This window comes from Homalodisca vitripennis, chromosome 3, assembly GCF_021130785.1.
Source record: "Homalodisca vitripennis isolate AUS2020 chromosome 3, UT_GWSS_2.1, whole genome shotgun sequence".
In the NCBI taxonomy this organism is placed as follows: Eukaryota; Metazoa; Arthropoda; class Insecta; order Hemiptera; family Cicadellidae; genus Homalodisca; species Homalodisca vitripennis.
The window spans coordinates 38,579,503-38,605,752 of NC_060209.1; the positions used below are offsets into that span (position 1 = coordinate 38,579,503).

The 26,250-nt window shown below is 31.1% G+C and overlaps 1 protein-coding gene across 9 annotated transcripts in view; it reads right to left on the reverse strand.

The window, feature by feature from the left end:
* Nucleotides 1-4,533: 4,533 nt before the first annotated feature.
* The window catches only part of LOC124356810 (embryonic polarity protein dorsal), a 68,099-nt gene continuing 46,382 nt past the window's right edge, over nt 4,534-26,250 (reverse strand). For 8 of the 9 annotated variants that reach the window (XM_046808023.1, XM_046808032.1, XM_046808027.1 and 5 more), the window contains 3 exons: nt 25,293-25,391; nt 22,914-23,047; nt 17,252-21,946 (listed from right to left, as the gene is read on the reverse strand). In XM_046808023.1, the coding sequence (XP_046663979.1) occupies nt 20,891-21,946; nt 22,914-23,047; nt 25,293-25,391 (1,289 nt within the window). In that variant the 3' untranslated portion in view covers nt 17,252-20,890. Of the gene's footprint in view, nt 6,462-11,225; nt 11,280-17,251; nt 21,947-22,913; nt 23,048-25,292; nt 25,392-26,250 lie in introns of those variants that run through there. The other variant, XM_046808028.1, reaches the window with a different exon arrangement.

Here is a 26,250-nt window from a genome sequence, read left to right on the forward strand (position 1 = left end):
TCTTATTTGTTCTTCAAGTAAATTATTGAAAAATTTGTTTCACAAGTAGTGATTGCCATTCAAGTAGTTTTGGTTATTTCCCAAAGACTTTCAGTATCTCCTTCTTCTCTGAAAGGTTAAATGGAAGGGAGGCACTAACTTCGTTTCTATAATAAAAGCCTTTTTCACTTCATTTCATGTCTGTTCCTGTGTGAATTCTTAGTTCCATTATTGTTTAATAGAATTCTCTGTAGGATTGTATTGAAATGTTTTAGCAAATCAATTATTGGTATGGGTTAGTGATGGTGAATCAGACTCAGAGAGTGAATGTAATAACTGAATGGATGAGAAGGACACAGACCTCAGGGTTTTTGAGCCTCCTGACAATACATTTTTTGCCAAAACTGTAAAATTTTTCACAAACAATGCCTTGTCTAGATAAATATAATTTTTAGTAAAATTTTTTAGAATTTTGCCCTGGTATAGTGACAAAGCAAGAGTAATTTGACAATAATCTAATCTAAGTTATAAAAAAAAATAATGTGAGAAACTTGGATCTAGTGGCTTTTGAAAACAACATCTGAATTTAGCATTACGTGAAACTTGCCTATTACCTGATGCTTGAAAGAGATTTTAAATACAATCTAGCTATAAATAAAATAACTGTAAAGAGTGATATAAATTATAATCAGAAAAGAATAGGGGAAAACTGAATTTTGCTGAGATTCCAGATCTTGCACTTCCATTCCTATTTGTTGGAAGTTTTCTTCTTTGTGACTTTCTCGGAATGAGTAAGATTAGTTCCTACGGCATCTTCCACTAGCAAGTTTTTAAAATAGAAATATGTCAAGTTGTCTTTTAATCACTTCACTTCGCTAACCAAATGATGGCTGAGAGTGAAGTAAAAAGCAGAGCATCATGGGAAGTCATGTGACTTACCTGAACACTCATATTGGCTGACTTGGATGTAACAGTTCGTAACAAATAAAACATGACTTGGTAAATTTTTATACTAAGCCCCACTTTTAACAATACTTTACAATAGGATTTGGCAGGTTTAGAAACTAAATAATATTTTCAAAATACAGCATGTTTCAACAAATGATAGAAACTTCAATTTCTTTAAACAAAATTGGATTGGAAGTGTTTTGATACTACGCCTCATTTGTTGTTATTTTTACAAAAATAAACTCTACAAAACATGGCCAGGGACTTTCTATTTATTTTGTTTTTCAATTGTTTATAAAATGAATACAAAATATCTCAATTTTAACTTTACTCTCGGAATGCCTATGTCGATCAGGGGAGAAAAAGTTTAAAACAGTGCATGGCTAAACCATTTGGAAAAAGATTCAAAATTGTACTGCAATACCAATTAAAAACACTGCATATTTATTTTTGTACAGTCCTTTATAAAACAAGATATTTTGATGTTATATTATATTAACCCTTCCCACAGATATATTAAAATTGTAGACTTTGACCAAAATGCCAAATACAGTTATATCCAATATTATAGATTATGTCTCTTGGAGAGTTTCAAAAGGCCATCGAAATGCTGTGTGCACGAACCATGCACCATGATTATCGCGGTTGCCAAGGAAGTATTTGTAAATGATCTTCACTCTGCAGCAGGGGGAGGCGACCGCCCTTTGAGTGCGACCACCTGCTCATTTGTACGTTTCCTACAGGGCCATAACCAAACATATCCGTGGCATGTATTACTGCTTTCTCGGTTGACACAAGCGTGCACGTCTACTACGTATCTTGTTATTATTCTTCATTGTGTGGTAGTGTTGTTACTAGTTTGAAATATTTATAGTAAAATGTAATTAACTTTTACAATGAAACTAAAATGTATTTCAAATAAACATTTTTGTAAATATGTTTTTTTTATTTTTATCAATAAATACGATAATTTTAAGTAAAATGCCCTGTTTTATACTTGTTTTGCTTTTACCTTAGTTTAATTATTTAGTTATAATAAAAGTTAGCTTTGAACTTAAAGAAACAAAAATTTTTTACTTGTCTTGGGTTATAAGAAAATTAATGGTTTTATTAGTGGGTTGCAAAGGATTAATTTTCAGGCAAAAATAGCTTTAAAAAATATAAATACTTCATAAGAATTACATACATAGTTGATTACCTAAAAGCCTTTTGTTAATAAAGTGAACCCCCTATTGTCCTAGGAAAAACCGTTTTAAAAGAGCAAAACATCAAGATTTTGGGTATTTTTAACAAACCAAATGTTAAGAGCCGATTTTACTGGCTCTTTGATTTTAACCAAAGAAAATTAAACACCAAGCCCTTATTTTAAATCATACATTATGAAATAAATCTCATAAATTTCATGGTTTATATTGTGTGCTTAGTTCATATTAACTATTATCTCATATACATTGCAAATTTCTTTCTAACATGTACGCCAATGGTGAAGACACAATGGAAGTAAAAAAGACACCTCTTGTAAAACATAATTATTTATTTAACATTTTATTAAAATTAACCTTTATAAAGACAAAATCAACAGTATCTAAAATGACTAATACTCATCAACATTTATTATGTTTATGATAACGTAGAAAACATGACCTGTATTGCACTAAAATATTACAGTTTACAACTTTACAGCCACTTTATATTATATGTCTTTTGTAATATCCTAAAATATTAACTATTGTTGATACAACATTTCTTATTTAGTACAGAATGTAGACAAGACATTGCTGAACTTAAATAATATTTGTGTGAAGAGACATCACAAGTCAGTAATGCTATATTTAGTATTATTTATTGGAAGTATCAAATGAACTGTAATTGCATTCAATTTACAGACTAGGAAAAACAATAAATATAAAAGGTTATAAATTGATGTTTCTTCTAATGACTTTATGATGATGGATTTAAAGTATTAAACAATATCCACAATATTTTTCCAAATAGTTATTTAGTAAACTCAACATAAAGCTAAAAATTACCATAACAATTTTTTTAATAAAAAAAAAAACACAATTTTCACCAAATAGATAATTAGTCAAATAATAAAAACTTAATAAAAAATTATTATTATGATTTAATTAAATCATAATTCAAATAAATTATAATATGATTAAAGTATTAATGCTGTCAAATTTGACCAACAACATTAATATAAAAGATTTCTCATGCAAAAAGCAGGGGGCTTCAATACAACATATGACAAGAATTAATTAAAATATGTTTGGCATGTATCTGATTATGCTAATAATTAAATAATGTCTCATGCACTTTTATTTAGTTCCAATTCATCTCTTAATTTATGAGTTAACATTCAAGTTAGATTCAGAGAAGGTACAATTCAATATATATTTAATTTTACAATAACAATATAAAAATAATGGTTTGAATTGTTTTAATGCTACTAAACCAAACCAAAATACTTAAAATAATGAACATATAAATTCAAAATTATTTTTTCAAAACTAATACAACACATTTTCTGTGAAATTTAAATATTATAAATCATTTTGAGATTAAGTTACTTTTAAGATTCATAATTGAATTTCAGTATCCAATGTACGTTACACTACGGTTATTTTTAGAGTATTCTTATATGAAATTTGAAAATTTACTCTTTGTGAGAACTTAATACATAAATTGATATATTGGAAGATTATTAACATCCAATATATATATATATATATATATATATATATATATATATATATTACCAAAAACATTGAACATGCTACATTAGGTAAATGATGGAACTAATAAGTAATAACAATTTAATGAATAATAACACCATGAGGAATTATAAGGGCGGATTTATAAAAACTTGTAATAAACGAAAAATGTGAAATTAAAATTTCAACCATTTTAATGGACAGTACACAAGGAATACGATTATCCGAATTTGATGGAACTAACCCTAATTTGGATATTGAAATTATGGATAAAGCAGAGTGTCATTAAAACTTGTTTCCGGTTGGTATTGGTATCTAAAAAGTCAGCAGCAACATTACGTATACATGTACATGACTAAATTAAGAATCCATTTTGAAGGGGACAAAGCCTAATTTGGATACTGGAATTACGGATAAAGCAGAGTGCCATTAAAAACTTGTTTCCGGTTGGTATTGATATCTAAAAAGTCAGTAGCAACATTACGCACACATGTACATGACTAAATTAAGAATCCATTTTGAAGGGGACAAAGCCTAATTTGGATACTGGAATTACGGATAAAGCAGAGTGCCATTAAAACTTGTTTCCGGTTGGTATTGGTATCTAAAAAGTCAGCAGCAACATTACGCACACATGTACATGACTAAATTAAGAATCCATTTTGAAGGGGACAAAGCCTAATTTGGATACTGGAATTACGGATAAAGCAGAGTGCCATTAAAAACTTGTTTCCGGTTGGTATTGATATCTAAAAAGTCAGTAGCAACATTACGCACACATGTACAAGCCTAAAGCAAGCATCCGTATTGAAAAGACCAAGCTTAATTTGGATATTAAAATTATGGATACAAAAATATACAAATCCATATACAAATATGGATAATTATGGATAACGCCATCATGCATACATGTACGTGTTTAAAGCAAGGATCCGTTGTAATTTTTAGTTTTAAAATGTAATCAATTCCTAGCAAATAATAAGCTAAAATCATAATATTACATACAGGACTGTCTCAAACTAATAATCTACTTTGAATAACCCAAATCCGTATAATTGTGCCCCTTTTGTCATACTTAAGCCATTTGAAGATTTAGAGGATAAATTTGATAAACAAAAACAAAAAATATTTACTCAAAACCATTAATTCTAAAGATAGCAAACATAAGACTGAAAAAAATACCATGAAAATACAGTAATGGTCAATTGCATTGGTGATGTTATGTTGAAATCTTCAAATAAAGAGTTCAATTATAATTACGTCTTTACATACTAACATTAAATTTAAAATATAATAATAAATTCAACAAATCAGCAAAGGATAACAATATTTTTTTGTTTGAAAAAGCCTGATAACAGATCTCAAATCTTTGCACTACAGTTTTAAGAATTACTGATGCATCTGTGGCAGTTTTCTATTATTAAAAACAAAAAATAAAATGATAAAAAAACTATAATGTTAACAATATGCTTATTCCATATGTTTTAAGAATTACTAATGCATCTGTGGCCGTTCTCTTATTATTAAAAAGAACTATAATGTTAACAATGTGCTTGTTCCATATGATGTTTTTATTAGCTAGGAAAGTAAATACAAAAACAGATAAAAATTTGTAATCAATTTAAATTACATTACAAAACAAAATATAACATTAACTTCATTAGAAGCTTCATATTATTCAGTTCGTTTTGAAAGATTTGCCAAAATGTAAGAATTCAAAACTATTATAAATCAATAAAATTCATATGGTTTATTCTAACCAATAATCACCTTCAGATATGTGTACGTATTTATTCTTATGTTCCCAAAGTTCAGTTTTGAGATCAAGTGTGCTAAATAACATATAGTAATTAATAACACTTCTTGTAAACCACGATATGTGCAGAATATACAAGAATCATCTAATAACTATGACACAGTAGAGTAAACTAACTATAGGCTTGTATAAAAGATTCGTTTGTATACAATAGTATATTAAAACCGTTATATACATAAAACACAAATTACAATATTATGTCACACAAGTAGAAATCGACATTCGACATTCACACAATTGGTGTGTGAATGTCGGCTATCACAGGCTATCATGGCTATCACAGCCATGATGATATTTTAAACTATTTACAATATGTACAAAAATTACATACACTATTTAGAACACACTGTCTCACTTGGTAAATTCGTCAAGTGCGTTGTTGGCTAACTTAGTTAAACTGTCTGTCATGTTCTCCTGCATAGAACCACCCGCTAAATGATTCACGTTACTGTTCAGACTGAGATTATTTATGAGGTTCTCTGACAGATTGCCCTCGTCGATGCCAAAGTCTCTCGAATTGACTGACAGGTTTGCCATTGGGTCTGAGGTAATCATTCGGATCGAGTCCGATATGTCAAGGAAAGTCCCATTGGAGAGGTGGTCCGTCTGCATGTACGTGCCCGCCGCCACCGCCAGGGTGTATGGAGGGTGAGGGGAAACTCTGTCCATGGTGGCCTGAGCCAGAGGTGGACTGAAGGTGGTCTGGGCCACAGGTGGACTGAAGGTGGTCTGGGCCACAGGTGGACTGAAGGTGGTCTGGGCCACAGGCGGGGTGAAGGTAGTCTGGACCAAAGGTGGACTGAGGGTGGTCTGACCCAGAGGTGGACTGAAGGTGCTCAGTCTAGGGCTCATTGCTTCCGAGGGGTTGGCAGGCACAGCCCTTGGAGAGTATGATGGAGGGACACTGGTGGATGCATACAGCAGTCCATCACCCTCATAGTTGTAGCCAATAGCATTGTAGGGGGATGATTGATACACCGCATACGTGTTTGGACTGGTTTCTGCAACATTTTTCAAACTGAAAAGTTACAAATCTCTATTAAGTTAAAGCTTGATAAAACTCTAATATTATTCAGTAGTAACAAGAAACAACATATCTAAATCTAGTACATAAACACTATATAATAATGATTCTGTGCATTTTTTAACATGGTGATACAGTTTTAAACTGATATAAATAGGAATTCATCTCAAATCCATAATGTTGAAACCATGAATGTTTTATTTCAGAAACTTAAGATTTTAGTGTATCTTAGTGGATGGTTGATACACTAAAATCTAAGTTCCTGAAGTGAGACGTTTATGGATTTGAAACAAGTTTCTATTTATAGCGTAGTTTTGAACTTTACGCTCATGTTAAAGCAGAACCTCAGATTAGCAGCCGATAGGTAACTAACACTCACTCATAAGCTTTGTAATTAAATAAAACAATTGTGTATGGAACTAGTTGGTAAACCACAGAATTAATTTGTTGAAATAGACTTTTAACCCTTTAACTGACAATCAATGGATCTTCGGTTGATTAGCCATTTCTCATCTGGTATCAATGGAGGTTCCGTTGATTTGTATTACTTACTCTCGTCACTCATTATAGTACAGGGTGGCGCAGAGAAACGGGAAATTTTGAAATAATCATAATAAACCAATGAATTGTACAAACAGCTTTTTAATGCTTAAAATGTGTTAGGCAAGAGTGGAAATTTTATGAGAAATGTTGGAAATAACAATAAATCTAAAGTCACCTTTTAAAAATGACATCAGTTAAGTGCTGTCCATTGCTCCTAACACATTCATTCAATCGATTTCGAAAACTTATCATTGTGCGACGCAATGTGTTCTCTGGGATGTTGGCGACGTGTTCTTCAATTTGAGTCTTGAGTTCAAGAAGATTTCTTGACCTAGTCCGGTACACTACGCTCTTTAGATGTCCTCATAGAAAGAAGCCGTATACTGAGAGGTCTGGAGACCGTGGAGGCCAAGTGACGTTAGCGTTCCTTGAATTGATGCGCTCCCCAAACAAACACCTCAGTGCTGCCATTGACAGATTGGCAGTGTGCGAGGTGGCTCCATCCTGTTGAAACCAGGTTTGCTGAATGACAATATCTGGAAAAGCATAAAGCCCTGGCGCAAAAAATGTCTCCAGGATATGAATGTAACGCTCAGATGTGACAGTTACAATGGAACCATTACCATCCTCAAAGAAGTAATTATCCCTCGACAAGACACTACACACCGTACAGTAACTTTAAGGCCATGTAACGGACATTGATGAAGTCCACCGGCATTTCTGCGAGCCCATTAACGCATGTTCTGCTTATTGACATTCCCATTTAAATGAAAGTGGGCCTCATCAGACATCCAAAGATTTTCAAGGAAACTTGCGTCCTCATTGATTTTAGTCAGTAGCTGTTCACAAAATTGTAAGTGTAATTCATCGTCATTTGGTTTTAGAGCTTGAAAAATCTGAAGCTTGTAAAGATGAAACTGCAGGCCATTCAATATTCTTTACCCACTCCGATGCTCGATGTTTTGATGATGAGGCGATTTTTCGTACAGAACGACGCGGACTCCTTTCCACTGTGACTCGCACTGCATCAACATTTGCATGCATCTGGGGTTCGAACAGTCACTATACGCCCAGGAGGTTTTTTCTTTAAGACCGAACCAGTCTTCAAAATTCCGAACCCATGATGATATGGCATGTGAAGAAGAAACTCAACCGCGGGGAGGAATATCATAATGGCGTCAGAACACTCGTTGTGCAGCTGTTATACTATCGCTATTGTAATACGCTCTCACGGCAACGGCACGCTCCGCACCACTCCACTGCTCCATCTCAACTAAATGACCGTTACTACTAGGCATCATGACTTCCATCCCCCACTCCTACGAGACTTGCAGGTGTACCTACAACAACTTCAAAATTTCCCGTTTCTCTGCGCCACCCTGTATGTATTCGGGTGATTATCAAACTTGTTTGTACACCACTAGAATCAGGAAGAAATGCTGAACATTGTTTCTTTCTCTAGGTCAACTGTGATGTCACGGATTTACATTACAAAAAGTAATGATGAGTAATTCACTTAGTAGCGCTTAGCTGTCTATTTGGTCGAGTATTGTGATAGCGTTATAGTTAATTTTAACTTTCTAAGGCAATAATGCATTGATTAGTGCTTATTATTCATTAATCCATTAGCCTACTTCGACGAGACCATCTCGCCGCTAGCGCTATGCACGGTAAAATACTTTGACGAAACCATCTCGCCACCAAGTAGTTCGCCTATTTCTATTGACAAGATGTCAGCACCATTCAGTCCTAACTTCGTTTCTGTGTTCTATGCAATAATGGGAATTGAATAATTTAACTTTACAGCTTGGCAACACTGCAGTTGGGGAAGGGGAACATAAACAGACGATCGGAACAAGTAAACAGCTGACTCGAGTAAACAAACTAAGCGTGTGTACAATGGCGCGACATGGAGCTTTACGTAGTAGTGAAATTGATCGTTATATTGACAATGACGGATTTATTTTAAGTGAATCTGATGTTGAAATCGGTTCTAATCATGTGGAAGAAGAGTGGAGGATTGATGGTGATGAAGAATTCAGCGACGGTGAGTCTGACAATGCCCTCTCAGATATTGATTTTGAAGAGATGGACCTAGGCCTAAACAATTTATGTAGAAATTAACACAAAATTAACCCAAAATTAAAAATTTACAAATACTGAAATTAAAAATTATATGATATTTTCTTGGAATCAGCTATAAAATATATAAAACAATAAAACAAAATAAATTTGTCTACGAAATTTCCAAAAAAGGATTTTTATTTTTAAATTAACTTAAAATTAACCAAAATTAACATTAACTTACTATTTTTAAGTCGACAGTATTTGTATACTTAAAAACATTGTAATAATAAATAATTGTCAGTAAAAAATAAAAAGTGTTTATTTAGTAATTAACCTAAAATTAACACAAATTAACATAATTAAAAAAAATTAACATTAACTTTTTAATTTTTTTTTTTTGTGAAAAATATAGTTTAGGATGCTTTTATTAAATATCCCAAGTTTTATTAAAATCTAAACAGTACAACTAGAGTAATGGAATTTTAAGTAAAATTCTCCATTTTGGGCCAAATTAATTGGATTTACTGTGGAGTTGAGAGGCTGGAAATACTAGTAGGCCAATGAGTTAAAAAAGTTTCAATTAATGTTGAAGAATGTGTTTTCATAAGTAGTGAAGTGCTATAAATGTTTTTTATGTTTATATTAGAAGGTTAGTTACAGATTGGTAGCAAGACCAAACATTAGTTTCATTAGGCAGTTAGGTATTAATAGTCATATTTTATGGCTATAAATAAGAAAATAGGCAACTAAACTACAGCGATGTCTCAAAATTATTATTGTGACAAGTCTGAAAAACTAAGGAAAATTCAGATTAGTTTTTATTTTAGTCCAGGAAAAATATTTAAATACATTTTTTCACTTTCCATCAATAAAATTTGACACTATTTTTATGTAAGGCTTCAGAACAGTATACTTCATTATATACATAACAAATTTATTATTTATTTAACAATATCAACTTCTGTCATCTTTCCATTAGTCCTATCAAAGGCCTTTACCACAAGAGAACTTCACGGTTTATTCACACAACTATATTCCCTAGATACACCTCACCTGTTTTATTTTATCACAACTTTTAATTTTGACTTAAAAAATATTAAATATTTATTTTATGATTTTAATTATACATAATCACATTTGTTGTCTAGTTCATTGAGAACAAGATAATACCAAACATAGGTAGAATAACAGTGAAAAAAGGTTTGTTGTATTAAATTAGTAAAATTATAAAAATAGTATGTACCAAAAACAATTGCCAAATTAGGGCAAAACAACCTGCCAGTTCAAGGATCAAGTTAATTAAACATTAACATTTTAATTTGTTGTTTTACAACATACGTGTTTCTAGAAATATCATGTTGGTTAGTTTAGTAGTGTATACTCACCAAAATCACAGTATCTTTTGTCAAGTCAAGAAAAAACTAGATTAATAAAAATATTTCAAATGCATATTTAAAACAGATTAAAAGAGTAAAATATTTCTCCTGGATTCAGCTTTACAACATCATTCAAATTGTACTAAAATAAACAAAAGTGAATTTTAATACATTGATAATACTTTCAAAATTCACAAAAAATATAAGTGCATGGTAGTTGATTCATTTTTTTTTATTTTAAAAGTACTCAAGTTACAAGCGTCGGGGAACACTCACCAAGAACACACATGGCCCAAGAGCTTCAGGATAGTTTTGGACTGCAAGTTTTCAGTCATCTGCTGTTCAGCCCAAATTTGGCCAAATGTGGACACCCTCTTACATAAAAGTCACTAATTGGGTTGGAAATTGGCGTTTCAAAGCGCAGAACAAACCTCGTTAAGTCAGGCTATTATGAAGAAGATGATTGCACATGTGGAGTACCTTCAGCACCATGAAAATATGCTGATCTGTTCTAACAAGGTGACTATGTGATCAAGGCAAGGTCTTGAAACAGCTAGTATCAAATGGCATCTACGTGTGAGAATATTGGAAACCATAAATATGATGGGGCTTGTGTTTCCAGATATTGAAAGTAAGCATTATGAAGATATGATAGGAGGGGTTTTCCTGGTCTATGATGGGGCTGTCTAGTACACAAGGCAAAATATAATAAACAAATTAAGGGCTGATCTCATAGTTACACAATAATACTTTACCTCCAGGTTCTTTCTTGACTCTGAGTCCTGGTGAAATCTGAGATCTTGCTACACCTGAGGACAAACATTCTTTATTACCCTTAGGTTTAATGATTTAAACTCAAAGAGTTTATTTTTAAGAGATGTAGTACTTCCTTAAATATCACATGAATTTAACTTTTATGATATATTTTGGGATATTTAATAGTAAAACATTTCTATAATGTTAAATTTTAAAATGTGATCAACTATATTTTACTAGTATCATAAATCGAAACCAGTATTGCCTTTTGTGTTAAAAAATATAATAATGGTAAGATCATATTTATTTTAAAATATTCATATTATATTCATCACATTCAGGAAAAATCACTCTAAAAATTAAATTATACTCATTATCACAATATTTTGGCTTGGACAATAAACGATAACAGCAAGTACAATTGAAATAAGTATTTGCTTAATATGCACTAAAGAAATATCAACAAGTAATACAACACATTTGTTTTATCCTGTATAACTTTATTTCTCTTCACAAGCTAAAACTGTAAAACTCAGTAGTGGTCTAAATTAAAGGCATGGTGTGGAGGCCTAAATTGGGCCTGTTCAAACTAAAAAAAAACATGGGTTTAATTTTTTTCGTTCCTTTAATCCATCTCAGAATTTTATCACCTAATGGAATAATTTTAGACAAATAGTTTAATGTTATTAATTAAAACCATTGTTATTATTGACATTTGCAAATGTTAAAAATTTCCACAGTTGACCAACATTCATATTGGAAAATGGAGAATTTTTTTAATTGATAAAAACATATATATTTTTATCAATAGAGAAAAACATTGGTAAGGTTATTTACTTACAAATTATTGTATCATAATACGTCTAAAAAATTCCAATGGTAGGAGACCTTTAAAAGATCACCCTATATATGCAAGTATAAACACATAAAAAGGCACATTTCAATCAGTAATTTTATTATGAGAAATCAACATTTATATGTCACAGATCTATGGTAAAGAATTAAAAGATAAAGCTCCCTACAAAAGCAAATAATAATACTAAGAAATAAGTCCAAAATTAAAACTCAAAACAAATAGTGTTAAACAAATTTAACTTTAGCTTTGTTTAGTTTGATTTTCAAACTCAATTTAATCATGCAAAAATCTCAGGGTTACACTAAGGCTGCAAAAGTAACATAAAAATTAAGACAATCAATTGTAACATTTTACAAAATTATACTGTACTTAAAAGATGATATAGAATTATGCAACTTATACACTCATGATTAATGTACACAAAAATTTCCACACAAGATCTCATGCTGTTCTTAAATTAGAAATTTTTCATATTAATTTGTGAGAAACAATTTCAGGCAAATACGTCTAAATTTTAAATCTGTTTAACTAAAAACACCGCAGAAAAGCAGACATGGACAAACTCACACAACAAGCACAATAAAGAAGGATAAATATCTTCACACTACATACCCTCAAAATTGATCTTCTCTTCCCGGTATTGCTTAAAATGAAGCCAGTCTCTTCTAATAGTGAATGAGTTATTTCCACTATAATATGCTCTTGTATCATAAAGACAAATTTATTTGCTGTTACTTATAAGGTCAGATTTTAAATACTAATTACATCTGCTGCGATGTAAAACTTGGACCAAAGCATTATAAAAGAGCAAAATGTTAAAACTATTAACATGTTATTATGCCTGTAATTTTTAACCCTCTAACTGGTTGTATAGTAATTTCTGCACTAGTAAACCCATTTTGGCCAATTTGCAAGGATTTTTCAAACTGATAGGTAATGTAAACGCTTTATGCAAACTGCAAAATTACGTCTATTAGATTTTATATATAGAATCTTATTTTTTGATTCAATTATTTTGTATTTGAGCGTTTCTGTCGCTCAGGAAATCAAATTGAGGTCAGGAGGGTTAAAAAATATTATGTCAAAAATTAGAAAAATACCATACAAAGTCTTTAACAGATTATTTTATTTGCTCCACATATTTCACTGGCACCATATCTAGGAAATGAATGAATAAGTAAAACAAATTAGTATCAAGTTTATTTTGCAATTTTTAATTAAGTACAACCATATTTTGTATAAATTCTGAATGATAAAAATGTTACGTTATAAAAGTACAATGCAGTATTTATACATGACTATGCAAAATATACTAAGAATATGCAAAACTTAAATATTTACGAACAAAATAAATACAAACATGAAAGAGGAACATATTCATACTAATCTACCCGAAGCAATTAATTCCAATCAAACAAAATCCAAACTCTTGTTAAGTACACGACCACTACCAGTGTAAACAATTCAACACTCTGTAATGTTGTTGTTCACAACTATTTCGTTGCATAGTCAAATTTGCTTTTAATTTCAACCCTTTTAGTGCCAGCATGCACCGAGTGCGCTGGTCGGTAATTTATATAGTAACCATTAGTTTCCGATTAATTTTTCTGATAGCCAAGGTCTTCGACTACAGTTATTAGTTGATTTTAACTTAATATTACTCTGTGTAACAATCAAACATAGTAGTTAATGCCATAGTTTGTAAAGTAGACTTTCTGTGGAAGCGTCTGCTTTGTGCTGGCTGTTATCAGTACTTTTCAAACAATATAGTGTGCGTATTTTGTGTGCTGTCAGTTATTTTGTTTGACGGAAATATGTTTTAGGATTGTATTTTTATATTATAGTGTATAAAACTGCTGTAAACTGCTTAGGGGCTGACACTTCTCAAAGAATAATCTGATTAAACGCCTTAGCACTAAAAGGGTTAATACAAACACTAACAAATTGCCAGAAAATTATAACTACATAAAAGAAAGAGATTCACTTTCAGGATTGTTATAAATATTATTTGACATCATAATACTGATTTTAAACATAGCAGAGGTTTAATTCTTTAGCAAAAACTTAAATTGTGTTCTTTAAGGTATTTCATCTGAAGAGAAGAATAATATCATTACTTGAAAAGTTGATTTTAAGCAATAAAACAATACGAGATGTTCGTAACAATTGTGTTGACTTATAAAAAATAATTTATTAAATATAATAAAACACTAAATAAAAAGTCATACCATAAACTTTGCCTACTCTGGTAAATTATACAACATAGTGAATATCCAGAACTTATAACTAAATTTATGATTTTAATAACTATATGATGTTGTATACAGTATTGCTCAATTTACAAATCATTTAATGATAACCTCAATCGTATATCCTAGGCAATAAACCAGATTTTCATTCATGCTAAATACAGACAGTAATATTGACTATGTAGACTGTGGAATGACAGATTAAAAAAGACTGTCAAAACACTATTTATTATTACTAATTCAAAAAATACTTTTTTAATTTGCTTTACTTCACACTATTGACACTGGTACAGGGGACATGATATGGTTATTGCTGATAATCTATCAGCTAGCATTCTGAATATCCGAATCTCAGAAGGACAATATAGAATCTGGTTTAGTTACAGGCATGATCCTTTGAAATGTTGATCTTTAAAACATCAGGAACTCGTTGTAAAACTTTGAGTAATACACTGTTAGTAGAAACAAAACATGGTCCATATTATTTTTAATGCTTTGATATGAGTAGGAATTCATTTCTATGATTATATTTTCTGAAATCACATAGTAATGGTTTTCTTATCGTTGAATTATAGATGCTTTGATTTCACCTTATCAACCTCTCAAAGACAAGATCTTCCCTAATCTTTGTATATTACCATCCTTATAAATTCTAACATTGAAAATTTAATTGTAACTTTGGAAGTATAAGTAGTATAGTAAATAACAAATTACAAAAGATCAACTTCAGTATTAAACATTTGTAAATTTCTTTGAATTTAAAGAAAGACACTCAGTTGAAAGTCTTTTTTCTTACATGTAAAATTGTATAAGATAAATCAAAGTAGTTTTTACTTTAACAATAAAATATAACATAATGATCAGAAAGCAATTAGTTTGACTAAAAGTAAATTCAAACAATAGAAGTTTATAGAAACGTTAACAAACTTGTTAATTTACATATACTCACATACACATGTATCAATGTGTATATATATATATATATATATATATATATATATACATTTGATATATATTTAAACACATGAATATAATTGAAATTGGTAACTATTAAAGATCAAAATATAATTAGAATATTGCTACACGGAACAAAAAAGAAATTATGACAAATTATGACTACATAAAACAATAAAAAAACTACCATATACACTTATCAACACTTGATTAATCTCCAAACTGTAAGTCAAGTCTCCTTCTATACTTACTGCACTGGAGAATGGCCCTCAGTCCGATTATGAGCTGAGATCTTTCTGAAGAACTTACCTCATTTCCATCCAAGTAACTAACTGAAGAGTAACTGAGATTGACAAATGTTATTTATACAAATTTTTTTCTCACTCATTAAAGACGATCTTAAAAATTTTAACCACGTTGATTTTTGAAATTATACTTGTTCAGGAACTAAACCGAGCATAATTTTTTAAGGGGAGTCGGATCAAAAATTCAATTTTTGTTTTTAAGACATTTTCATTAATTGTTTCATTAGCTTTAATTTAAGACTAATTTTACTTTAATCGGACACATAAAGTAACGTGCACGTAATTTATTGGGCACAAAATTATGACACATTTTGTGAATGTAAGCGTATGAAAGTTTAGTCCCAGCGAGCATAAATCTCCTGGATGTATACCATTTTCTGATATATTTGTGATAGTATCACAAGTAAATTTATTGATGCTATGATCCTAACAAAACATTGCAGATGTAAAGATAGGCTAGTAAATAACCAAATAACCATGATGATAATCACTTGACCAACTACACTGAGGAAAGTGGAGGAATTATGTAAAAGGGATAACCGACATGTTTAGGACACCTCAGGGCATGTTTGCAATAAGGTACAAATATCTGCTTGGTGACGGTGACAGTGCAGCTTATCTAACCTCCTATGGCCCAGATTACTCTATAGAGAAATTACAGTGTGTGGATCAGGTACAAAAGGGTATGAGGACTTGCCTTCACAATCTAAAAAGAAAAATGGCTAAAACTAAAATATCTGATGGCAAATATAGATTGATGGTCATAGACACCTCACTGAAGTGGGTATAAATGAAATACAAAAGTACTATGGTCTGGCTATACGCAGAAATATGAGCAGCCTAGAAGGAATGAAAAAGCCTGTCTGGGCCAAGTACTTTTCTCTTGCCTCCTTTAACTCCAAACCAGCTCATAGCCTATGTCCAAATGGTTCAGAAACTTGGTGTAAATATAACAAAGCCAGTGAAAATATTGAAATCACTTGCACTTCCCATGCCTTGCCATGAACAAATCAAATCTATTTTTAGAGGTCTGTCTGTAACAGTGCTTCGTCTATAACAGTGCTTCTAAAAAGATTCTTACATGGGGCACCAAAATGCCAGCGAATCTTTAAACCGTGTGATCTGGTCTGCCGAAAACCACCTTCATTCTTAAAAAAATACCCTAGAACTCAGCATTTATAGCGCTATTGGGACATACAATGAGGGGCATATTAGTTTTGACCCAATTAAGTATAACTCCTGGTAACTAATGTGTTGAAAGGACGAAAAATGTGATGAGCTCAAAATAAAAAAAAGCAGAAGACTGTTAAAAAAAATTGAAGAGAAATGCAGACAGAAAAGGTCTTTAGCAAAAAGGAAGCAAGACGACATGTATGAGGAGCAGGAGAACTAAGATAAACCTTCTTATGGAGCTTGGATGCATTAAAGGTATGTATATATGCAGTCACATTCACTTTTTAGTTTTAGCACCCGTCACTTTAAAACAAAAATAGATCAGAATGATATCTTTCCTAGATTTTGAGAAAAGAAACCTCAAAGTTAGACGTTCCGACTCCTCTTAAAAGAGGAAAACATGAATAATGTAAGGAGAAATATTATTTTCATTGTTTTGGACTGCCTCAATTTATAAAAATACATTTTCAAAAATCCCAATTAACACAAAGCACTATTGCAACCTGTTCCCACAACCAAGCGCTCCCAAGGACACCAACTATGTGGCAGGATGTAGTACTCACGCATAGTATCCTGCTTCACGTCATAACTGTGCTTGGCCTTCTTGCGGGCCAATTCTCCTGACGCAGCACCTACACAACATATCCAGCATGCAGTTAGTGCAACAAAACTGGCTAGGCTACATAACCTGCAGTCTAACAGGGCCTACTAACATATAGGAACATTAGGCCTAACAAAATTTATATAATCTGAATTTGAAAAGTTTACACGACTAGTAAAATGACTGTAAAACGAATATCTTTGAATGGATTGGGAATGATTTTAACAGAACAAAACTAGAGTATTGTATATTTGAATTTTATGTAAAGCAGTAAAGAGTTTTATATTGATGCAAAAGAATTAAATAAAAAACTTTATTTTCCTTAACCGCACAAAAGTTTAAGTTTAAACAGGGAAAATACAGTGGAGAAGTTTTTTCAACAAATACAAAGAAAATAAACTGTTTGTTTACATAGCTATGAATTATTTTTATTATTAAAATATTAAGAAAAATATAAAAAAGACTCAACTTTTATAAGAGTAATAGGTTTTAATACAATCAACAAATAATCATCTGAACAAAACTTAAGTCTCTTTTCTTAATACTTGTCCTTGATTTTCTTTAGCTAGTTAAACTGCAGGTTTTCAAAAATAAATAAAATACAACAAAATATTAAAAAGAATAACAACAAAATAAATAAGAAGCAAAAATAACAATATAATAATATAACAACAAATAAATGAAAGCTAAAAACCCAAAAAAGTGTGTATTAAACTAAATCATCATTCTCCATGCTAATCAAATTAAATTTGGCTTCCATGCGTTTTTATATATAAAAAACTAACAACTATCAACAGCTACATTTGAACAAAAATTAAGCAGTTACATAATTATTTCTTCAGATAAGCTTGTTCCCTGTTTTATGGCACTTGGAAAAGCTACTATTTTGTGCAAAACTTTATAAAAAAACACACATAAATTACAATGTTTGTTAGTTAAAAAATCAAAATACACACACTAGACCAACCGAAATATACTTACATAGGAAGCATGTATCACAGCAATACTTATTTAACACACAACAACTGTAAATGACTCCTTTAACTAAAATGTATCAAACTTAACAATGTTAATTCCAAGCAACTTTCCACTAAGAACTGTTCAAATTGAAAGAAAATAATAATTTTATTCAAAATGTAAATATAACTAACAGCAGTTACTCTTAACAAGAATAAATTATGTTTGAATAAACAAAACAAACTTCTTCAATCAACAAATCCTTCCTAATTCCTTTTTATACTGTGATTTTTCTAGTACCCTCAAATTAAGGTAAATAACCATTAAAATGAAAACAAATTATATACTCTTTTTGAACATCCAATAACATTGACCTGAATTAAAACATACAGTAACTACTTACTTATTGTAGGTTTTAGGATGCTTTGAAATTGGTAACTAATAGAATTTCACCTCTGATGAAGGTACCAATACAAAAATGTACAGTGGTATGACACTGTATGTATGCACTATACATAATACATAAGTAATATTTCATCTGTATATTTATAGCTTTTAAATTATCCTATAACAACTGATATTTTTGACAATTAACCATTTGAGGACCATAAAAATGTCTATTGTTTAATGTCACTTGAATTTTTACATTATTAAGTTTTACTGAATATAAGCAAAAAAGATCATGCCCAAAATGAACAATTTGCAGATCTACAAAATAGTTTATAACATGAGTTATGAAAGGTATACCTTGATAATGCTTTTACTAAAATGTTTCTAAGTAAATTGTCTATTGACATTTAAGTATAACACCTGGATGAATGTTTTTTTCCATTAAGAATTGAATATACAAAACAAATGCTTGAAGTATCATTTTTTCTGTTTCTAAATTTGCTTCTTTATAACATGATAACTAACAATATTTTTAATGTGGGAAGATATATTTTTAAAGTAACAAAACAAAGGAACAGGTGTTATTGGTCAGTAATCCCCAGATGTTTTGTTTGCACATTAGCAGACGGCAGAAGGCAGTAAAATTGACTTGCCCTACAATCTAGCGGCAAATTCAATAACTATTATGTCCCCTAATATTTAAATCAGGATCAAGAATAATATCAAGATCAGATAAAATGCAAATACATTCCATCAAATTTTACCAAGTGTTTGTACAAATCTACTTGTTTTCAACAAGAAACAAAAATGAGCACTATCGTTGTCCAGTGGTCTTTTCCAATAGTATATGGTTGAAAACTATATTGTACATTGGTCCTCCAAAGGGTTAATTCTGTTGCGTTAACTGTATCATACATTAAACGGTACTACACTAACCTAATACAGTATACATGAACTAACACACTATTAATATAGTCCATCATACTCTAGCAAGAAGCAGTGTCTCTTGGTTTACTTTCTGGCATTAACAACACAAGTTAATACATTTAATCAAAATCACCTCAGAATAAAAACTGAATATAATCAAACACTTGATCCTGTGTTTTACACCTTGAAATGGATTTATAATGTAAGGTGTGTACTAACTAGAGCAGTGCACACCAAAATAGTCCAATGGTGGCTGTTGACCTTTTAATCCCCTTTCTCTACACCTCGCACCAAAACACTGATCCCAGTTTTACGTATATGAAAAACATCTGATCCTTCTCTACATCTGTTGCAATAAACAAACATTTTTATATGTTGCCATATTATACAAATGTACTTTTTTATTTTTTTCAAATAAAATGTAAATCAAACCAAAACCAGTAGTGACAATAGCCACATCATAGCAGCAACAGCTATAGTCGGCAGCGATGTGACCACACCGCCCAAAATGTTAAAGGACTATTTATAACTGATACAAATCCCCTGTTTATAGATTAAAGGCATATATTCTGGAAGCCCATATTATAAATTATGAAATTAAAGTTGAAGGTAAGGCATAGATGACTTGGTTCTTAATATATAGCTATTTCTGAACCTCTGCAAAACCCTTTAAATATAGCGGTATTCTTAGATATTTTTATATATTATCGGACAATCTCCAAAAGTTTCAGAATAGTGATGACTTTGCTTAAATCATAGTCAGGCTAAAATTTAAAATTTGAGAATCAGTTTTTTAAGATTGGAAAATTCTGGATTCACTCACCACCACTATATATACTCAGACATTTGTGTAGGTTAAGATCAATATATTGGGTAATTTTATGAAGTTGGTTTGATTTACTCTATTATTACTCAAGTAACATTTTGTTTAAAGGAATATTAATGTGTAACCGAATATTTCAGCACTGGTTTTTCAACATTCGTTACCAACTAATATCTCATATCTACAAAAAAATACTTCAACAAAACAACCTATGACTTACAAAAGAGACAATACTATTTTACCATCTAAAAATCAGGGAAGAGTCAACTTAAAATACTAAAGATTAGGGGAAAAGACATACTTTTTTTAGAAAACATTGCTTATTTTTACACTGAATGTTTATCTAAATTTAAAACATTTAGCCTTGAATTTCAGTGTAGTGGATAATTCAATGACAACTGCTCTTTACACAAGTATAAAATAGCCAGTTCACTTGACAATTTGGGTTTGACCTTCAACCGGACTATAGTAGAATGAAGTTTCATCAAATTCTGAGGCAGTGGCATGTGGTGCAAATGCAGTGTATAAAGCGTAATGTTCGGCTTCGGTCAAAGTTACATCATCAGCCTCAGGTTCCACCACCGACTTCTCTTCTACCAACGACTTTCTGCTCCCTGTTGAGCTGATACTGTTCTTACGAGATTTATCTTTCCGTTTAGAAGAGAACAGTTTCTGAAATATGTTCAATTTCTTGCCTTCAGGCACCGGAGGTAGGTTTTTACTAGGAGGAGACTTTCTGACCCTCTTGGGAGGAAGGGGTGGTAAAACATCATCTGTAAGAGAATCATTCTGAGAAACAGGTAGTTCGGGTTTAATAATTGGCTTAGCAGCAGAAGGTCGTGGTGGAACGACATCTTCATACCCCGAAGTATTATATTCAGTGAACTCAAATGGATTTCTCATTGCCATTTGAAAACTAGTGTAAATTCCATCGTTAGGCGGGGAGATATCAGTGTCCAAATCATCAGTGTTCATCATATCGTCAAAATCATTTACTTGGTCAATTAAATCATCAAAACCTTCCTCCACTGGTTCATCGACTAAATCTATCACATCATCAAACTTTTTATCCTGTTCAGGATTCAATTCTACAGGGTAATTTTCAATTAGAGGATCCACCTGTGCCTCTGGCAAAAACTGAGCTGGATTTTGATGTGTTTCTACAGTTTGTAATACAACCTCGCCACTCTTTTTAGATTTATCCAAGAAGCTGTAGCTGTCACTGACGGCCTCAGGTGTGTTGTTGTTGGTATCCTGCAGGGTCAAAGAAGGAGCAGGGTCGGGAGGGTTGTCAACCTTCGTCAATAGTCTGACGTCGGCTGACAGGATATTGGAGAAGGTACGATAGTCGGCCTTGTAGCGCCGCAGAGACCAGAAGGCTGGCCTACCTGAGTCTAATGGAGTCAGCTGGAACGGTAGCGAATCACTTGTCTCTCCGTCCGACGGCCTCCGCAACTGGATAAACACTTGGACAGGATCTTCTACCTGTAAATTATAAAACATTTAATTTTGAATGATCGAAAGAATAAATTTAAGCAATAATTCAAATGTTTTATCTAGCTTTAAACAAGTGATGCCAGAGCGTAAATATAGAAAATATTAACTACAAGCAAAATATTATTTCCAAATATACAATAATTTTTTAATTAGTTTATTTATTTACAGTTTTTTAAACAAAAACAACATGTTTTACTAATCAGTAATTTGTGTACTGCCGATCAACCGATAATTAATTATGGCGTATCTACACAGATTCAATTGTCAAGTCTATGGCGTATCTACACAGATTCAATTGTCGAGTCCCATCTATCAAGTCTAAGTCTGAATTTTTGTTGAAGATTCGGTTGATTGAGATTTAAGATTTTACTTCAACACATACTTTTAACCAAGACATTCAAAGATCCTTCCATCTTTAAACTTAACAAAAGGAATTTGGTGGCAACAAATTTACTAAATTTCAGAGGTGTTTTTTTAATTCCCTGATTTTTCTGAATTTTCCACGGTTAGCAATCTTCCTGGAAATTCCAGAATTTTCCAAAGCGTTGCAACTTTATAAATAAAAATGAAAAAAATCAGAGAAATTAATTAGTAACACAGTTTTCTATTTCTTCGGTTGAAATATGAGTTCAATTCAAACCAATTTGACTGATTTCTTAAAATCTCCCGTTATAATATAGTAAATTAGTAAGTTTTCCTGATATATTTTAATAATATACTGAAAAAATAAATCAAAAGTCCATATTTTAAATACACTAAATGTTTTTAACATATAGAAAAAATAAATAAAAACTGACAAGAAATTTCCAATAGTGCATTTGCAGTGATAAATTTTAGACAAAACATACAGATAAGAACTACGAGAACTATACTTTTAACACTACAACTGAATAAGGCCCTATACAGATGAAAGGTAAAAGTAAAAATATTGTGTGTACAATATGAAGCTACCGACCTGAAGAGTTCTGTACCGAGGAGTCTTGAATGTGATGGCCACCTGCTTATGGACCTGTGTGGGAGTGAAGTCACCCATTCCTTCCCACAATACTTGACCATTCCTCTCTTCATACAGCCGCACCGAAATATCCTCTACAGCAAACACAACTCTTGTTAACCCATGTGTAACAACTACATTACAGCATCATTTTTTTATGTTGGTTACCTTGCTTAGAACATAATGAACGTATTTAGTGTGTAAGCTCCAGTAAACACTAACCATTTAACACACAGTATGGCTGAGTAGCTAAGTACCCTCCAATGTTAATATGTCCCAATGTCATTACCATATCATCATCCATTCTCAATACATGTACAATCATCCAACTTTCAATGTTAGAAGGTAATGAACTAATAATGTGGGCAACCTTTAGGTATTTTCCATGTGTTAATGAAAAATCTGTAATTAATGAATTTCCGGTAAGATCTTTTCTGTTCAGGTCAACCAGTAAAACTACAACACATAACCTAAACACATTCATAATCTCCTTTAAAAAAGTATATTGACTACACATAACTGGTATCTCATATGGTATTAACCCGATTAGTCTAATGATGCTAAGCCAATTTAAGTAAGTATTGAGTCTTGGAACTTAGCTTGAAACCCAGCTGAAGTAAAAGTCCTTGAGTTTTATCCCATAAGATCAAGTTGAAATTCAAATCCTTTTAAACATTTTTGGCAAACATTATAGAAGTTATCTAATTAAAAAAAAATCACTAGTAGTATGTATTCAAATGGTTTTGAATTTTTGTGAGTATATATTTTTAATTTTAAAGATAAACTGATGTTAAAAGTAACTTGTTTTATTAAAAATAACCTTATTATTTAATTAAATTTTGTATTTCATACTGAGAGAAGACGTTTTAATTTTTCTGTGCATTTTTACAATAAATTTAAAATAAATTTTTTTAACTATACTGTTTTTAATAACTGTTTTGTAATCTTAATATTTTAAAAACAGTATATTTATTAATGTAAATATTGGTTCTGGAGGATAAAGTAATAGAGAACTTCAGACTGCTTTTCAATAAGTATTATTGGAATCTCCGCAAAACACCAATGCCATTAATAATTGCTACAGGACACTTATTTTTGCTAAAAAGTCTGAAGAGCTTCCAGCACTTTTGCTAAGAAAATTTTCATCTCAGCTTAAACCCTGCACTCAAGCAATGATGTAAATTGAGGCACGGCAAAAGTGACTGCCGTCTTCAGACTGACAGGTCACCTAGCAAATATTTTAACAGTAACAATCAAAATTACATGTCAGACCTCAGAACTAACTGAAATAATCATCTGAACCTCAGCACGTCATGTACGTATGCATGTATCCCCTTTGTAACTAATACAAACAAAGGTAGTACTGAGAATCACATGAGATAAATACAGGCTGTGCTGACAGAATAACAAAGACAGCAGCAAAATGTCTAGCAATGTAACCCTTTTTGTGTGGTAATTTATAATTTTTTAACAATTTCTGTGTGAAAAGTACTGAGCCATTCTATTGCAACATGCAGAGATTTTTACAAGGATTTGATCTATTTTTATTTTAAATACCTTCTCTTCAAATTTTCACTATATTAAAATACCTTCTCTTCAAATTTTCACTATATTAAAAAGAATACATAAGACTTTAAAAGAAGTATAAAAATATTTGTGATAAATATGTTTATTTTTTTAAGACCTAAAAAATCAAAACAAACCCAACATTCTGACTTACAATAAAAATAACGTACCTATAATCCAGTAAAAAACAAAAAATTGTACACAAATACCATATTAATTTATTTTCATTAAAAAAGTAGTAATTTATAATTAATAAAACAGTTTTAGTGTTAATTAGTTTAATTCTCAGATCTATTTCTCAAAGGTTTTATACATCGCTACGTAACACTCATGTAATGTTACTGTTAGAAATTTGAACTATTCAATATTGACTGAAAAACTATGTTCAATAGGTTAAAAAACTAAGTAATTTTAGAACTGAACACCAAGTAGTTTTTAATCTTTTTTTATTTGTTAATTTGGGACCAGAAGTTTAGAAATTGCCTAGTCCTTTTTTTAAGGACCTTTGCAATGTTTCTGGAGTGACAGGATATTCTGGATGGTTAAGGTTGTAGGTAGGGGCCGCCTGCTGTCAAGGTCCATGAGGAAGAATATGGGGCGGTAATCTCAAGTCATGTCCCCTCAGAAGAAGGGGAAGCCAGCTCTGAACCAACATCTCCAGTCAAAATAGACAGAAGGTGGCACACCCTTATGTATAGGCCAGCAAGAACCTTTCCACCAAGTGAAGTAATGTTAATTCTTTTAAAACCATAGTTATTTTTGTATAATTTTTACCTTTGGCAACTTTCTCACAGAGCAAGATCATCTCCATGCCCCCAGCAACTGGAGCGGAGCAATGACTCAGCTTGCAAATGGCCAAGTCACACAGGGCTTCTGTAACATTAGAAGGTAACTGTAATGTTTCAGCACTATTCACTGCCAACTTCTCATCAGTATTAATTTTAATAATTCAAACTTATAACATCAATGTTCTTTCTTCACTCTTCTGTTAAAAAAAACTGGCAAACTTTTTAATTTTCTATATAAACAAAAAGTTAACATAGGTTTAAAAATTAGAAAGCTATTGTAAATGTATTATCAAAATAAACTTTAATTTAATTTTGTTTCAAACGACAACATACTCGTAAAATTAATCATAATTTTACAGCTATGAAATAAATAATCTATTAACCCAAAATATTTTAATAAACTTATTTCACTCAGATGTAACATGTTTAGTCTTACAAATAATAAATAACAATAACAAAATTAAATAATCTTAAAACAATTTTTTAAGTAAAGTCAGATTTTTAAGAGAATTATAATCCTATAAATGCTATACTTTGGTTTTTAATTATGTTTTATTTAAACCATATCCATAAAACACAAATCAGCAATTTTATTTATATTAGATTTCATACGTCAATTGCATGTTTAATTAATTTTAAAATTTTAATATTAATTCTGAGGATTAGAGTTATATTTCGATTTTTATTTAGAACATTAATAAAATATAAACTGAAGATAGAAACAAAAGAAAATAATCATTATTGAAATGACACATGTAGCCTCAATACTAATTCTTTAAACTTTAAAATCTGCTACCTTAAAATCACCATATGCAAGTAGTATAAACTATATTCATTGGTTGCACAGATAGAGTTGTGGGAGAAGATTATATAAATAAACTATTCTTATTCATAAAGCTGATAATAAAATTGTGCATTGTTGGATTATGACCATTAGACGGTAC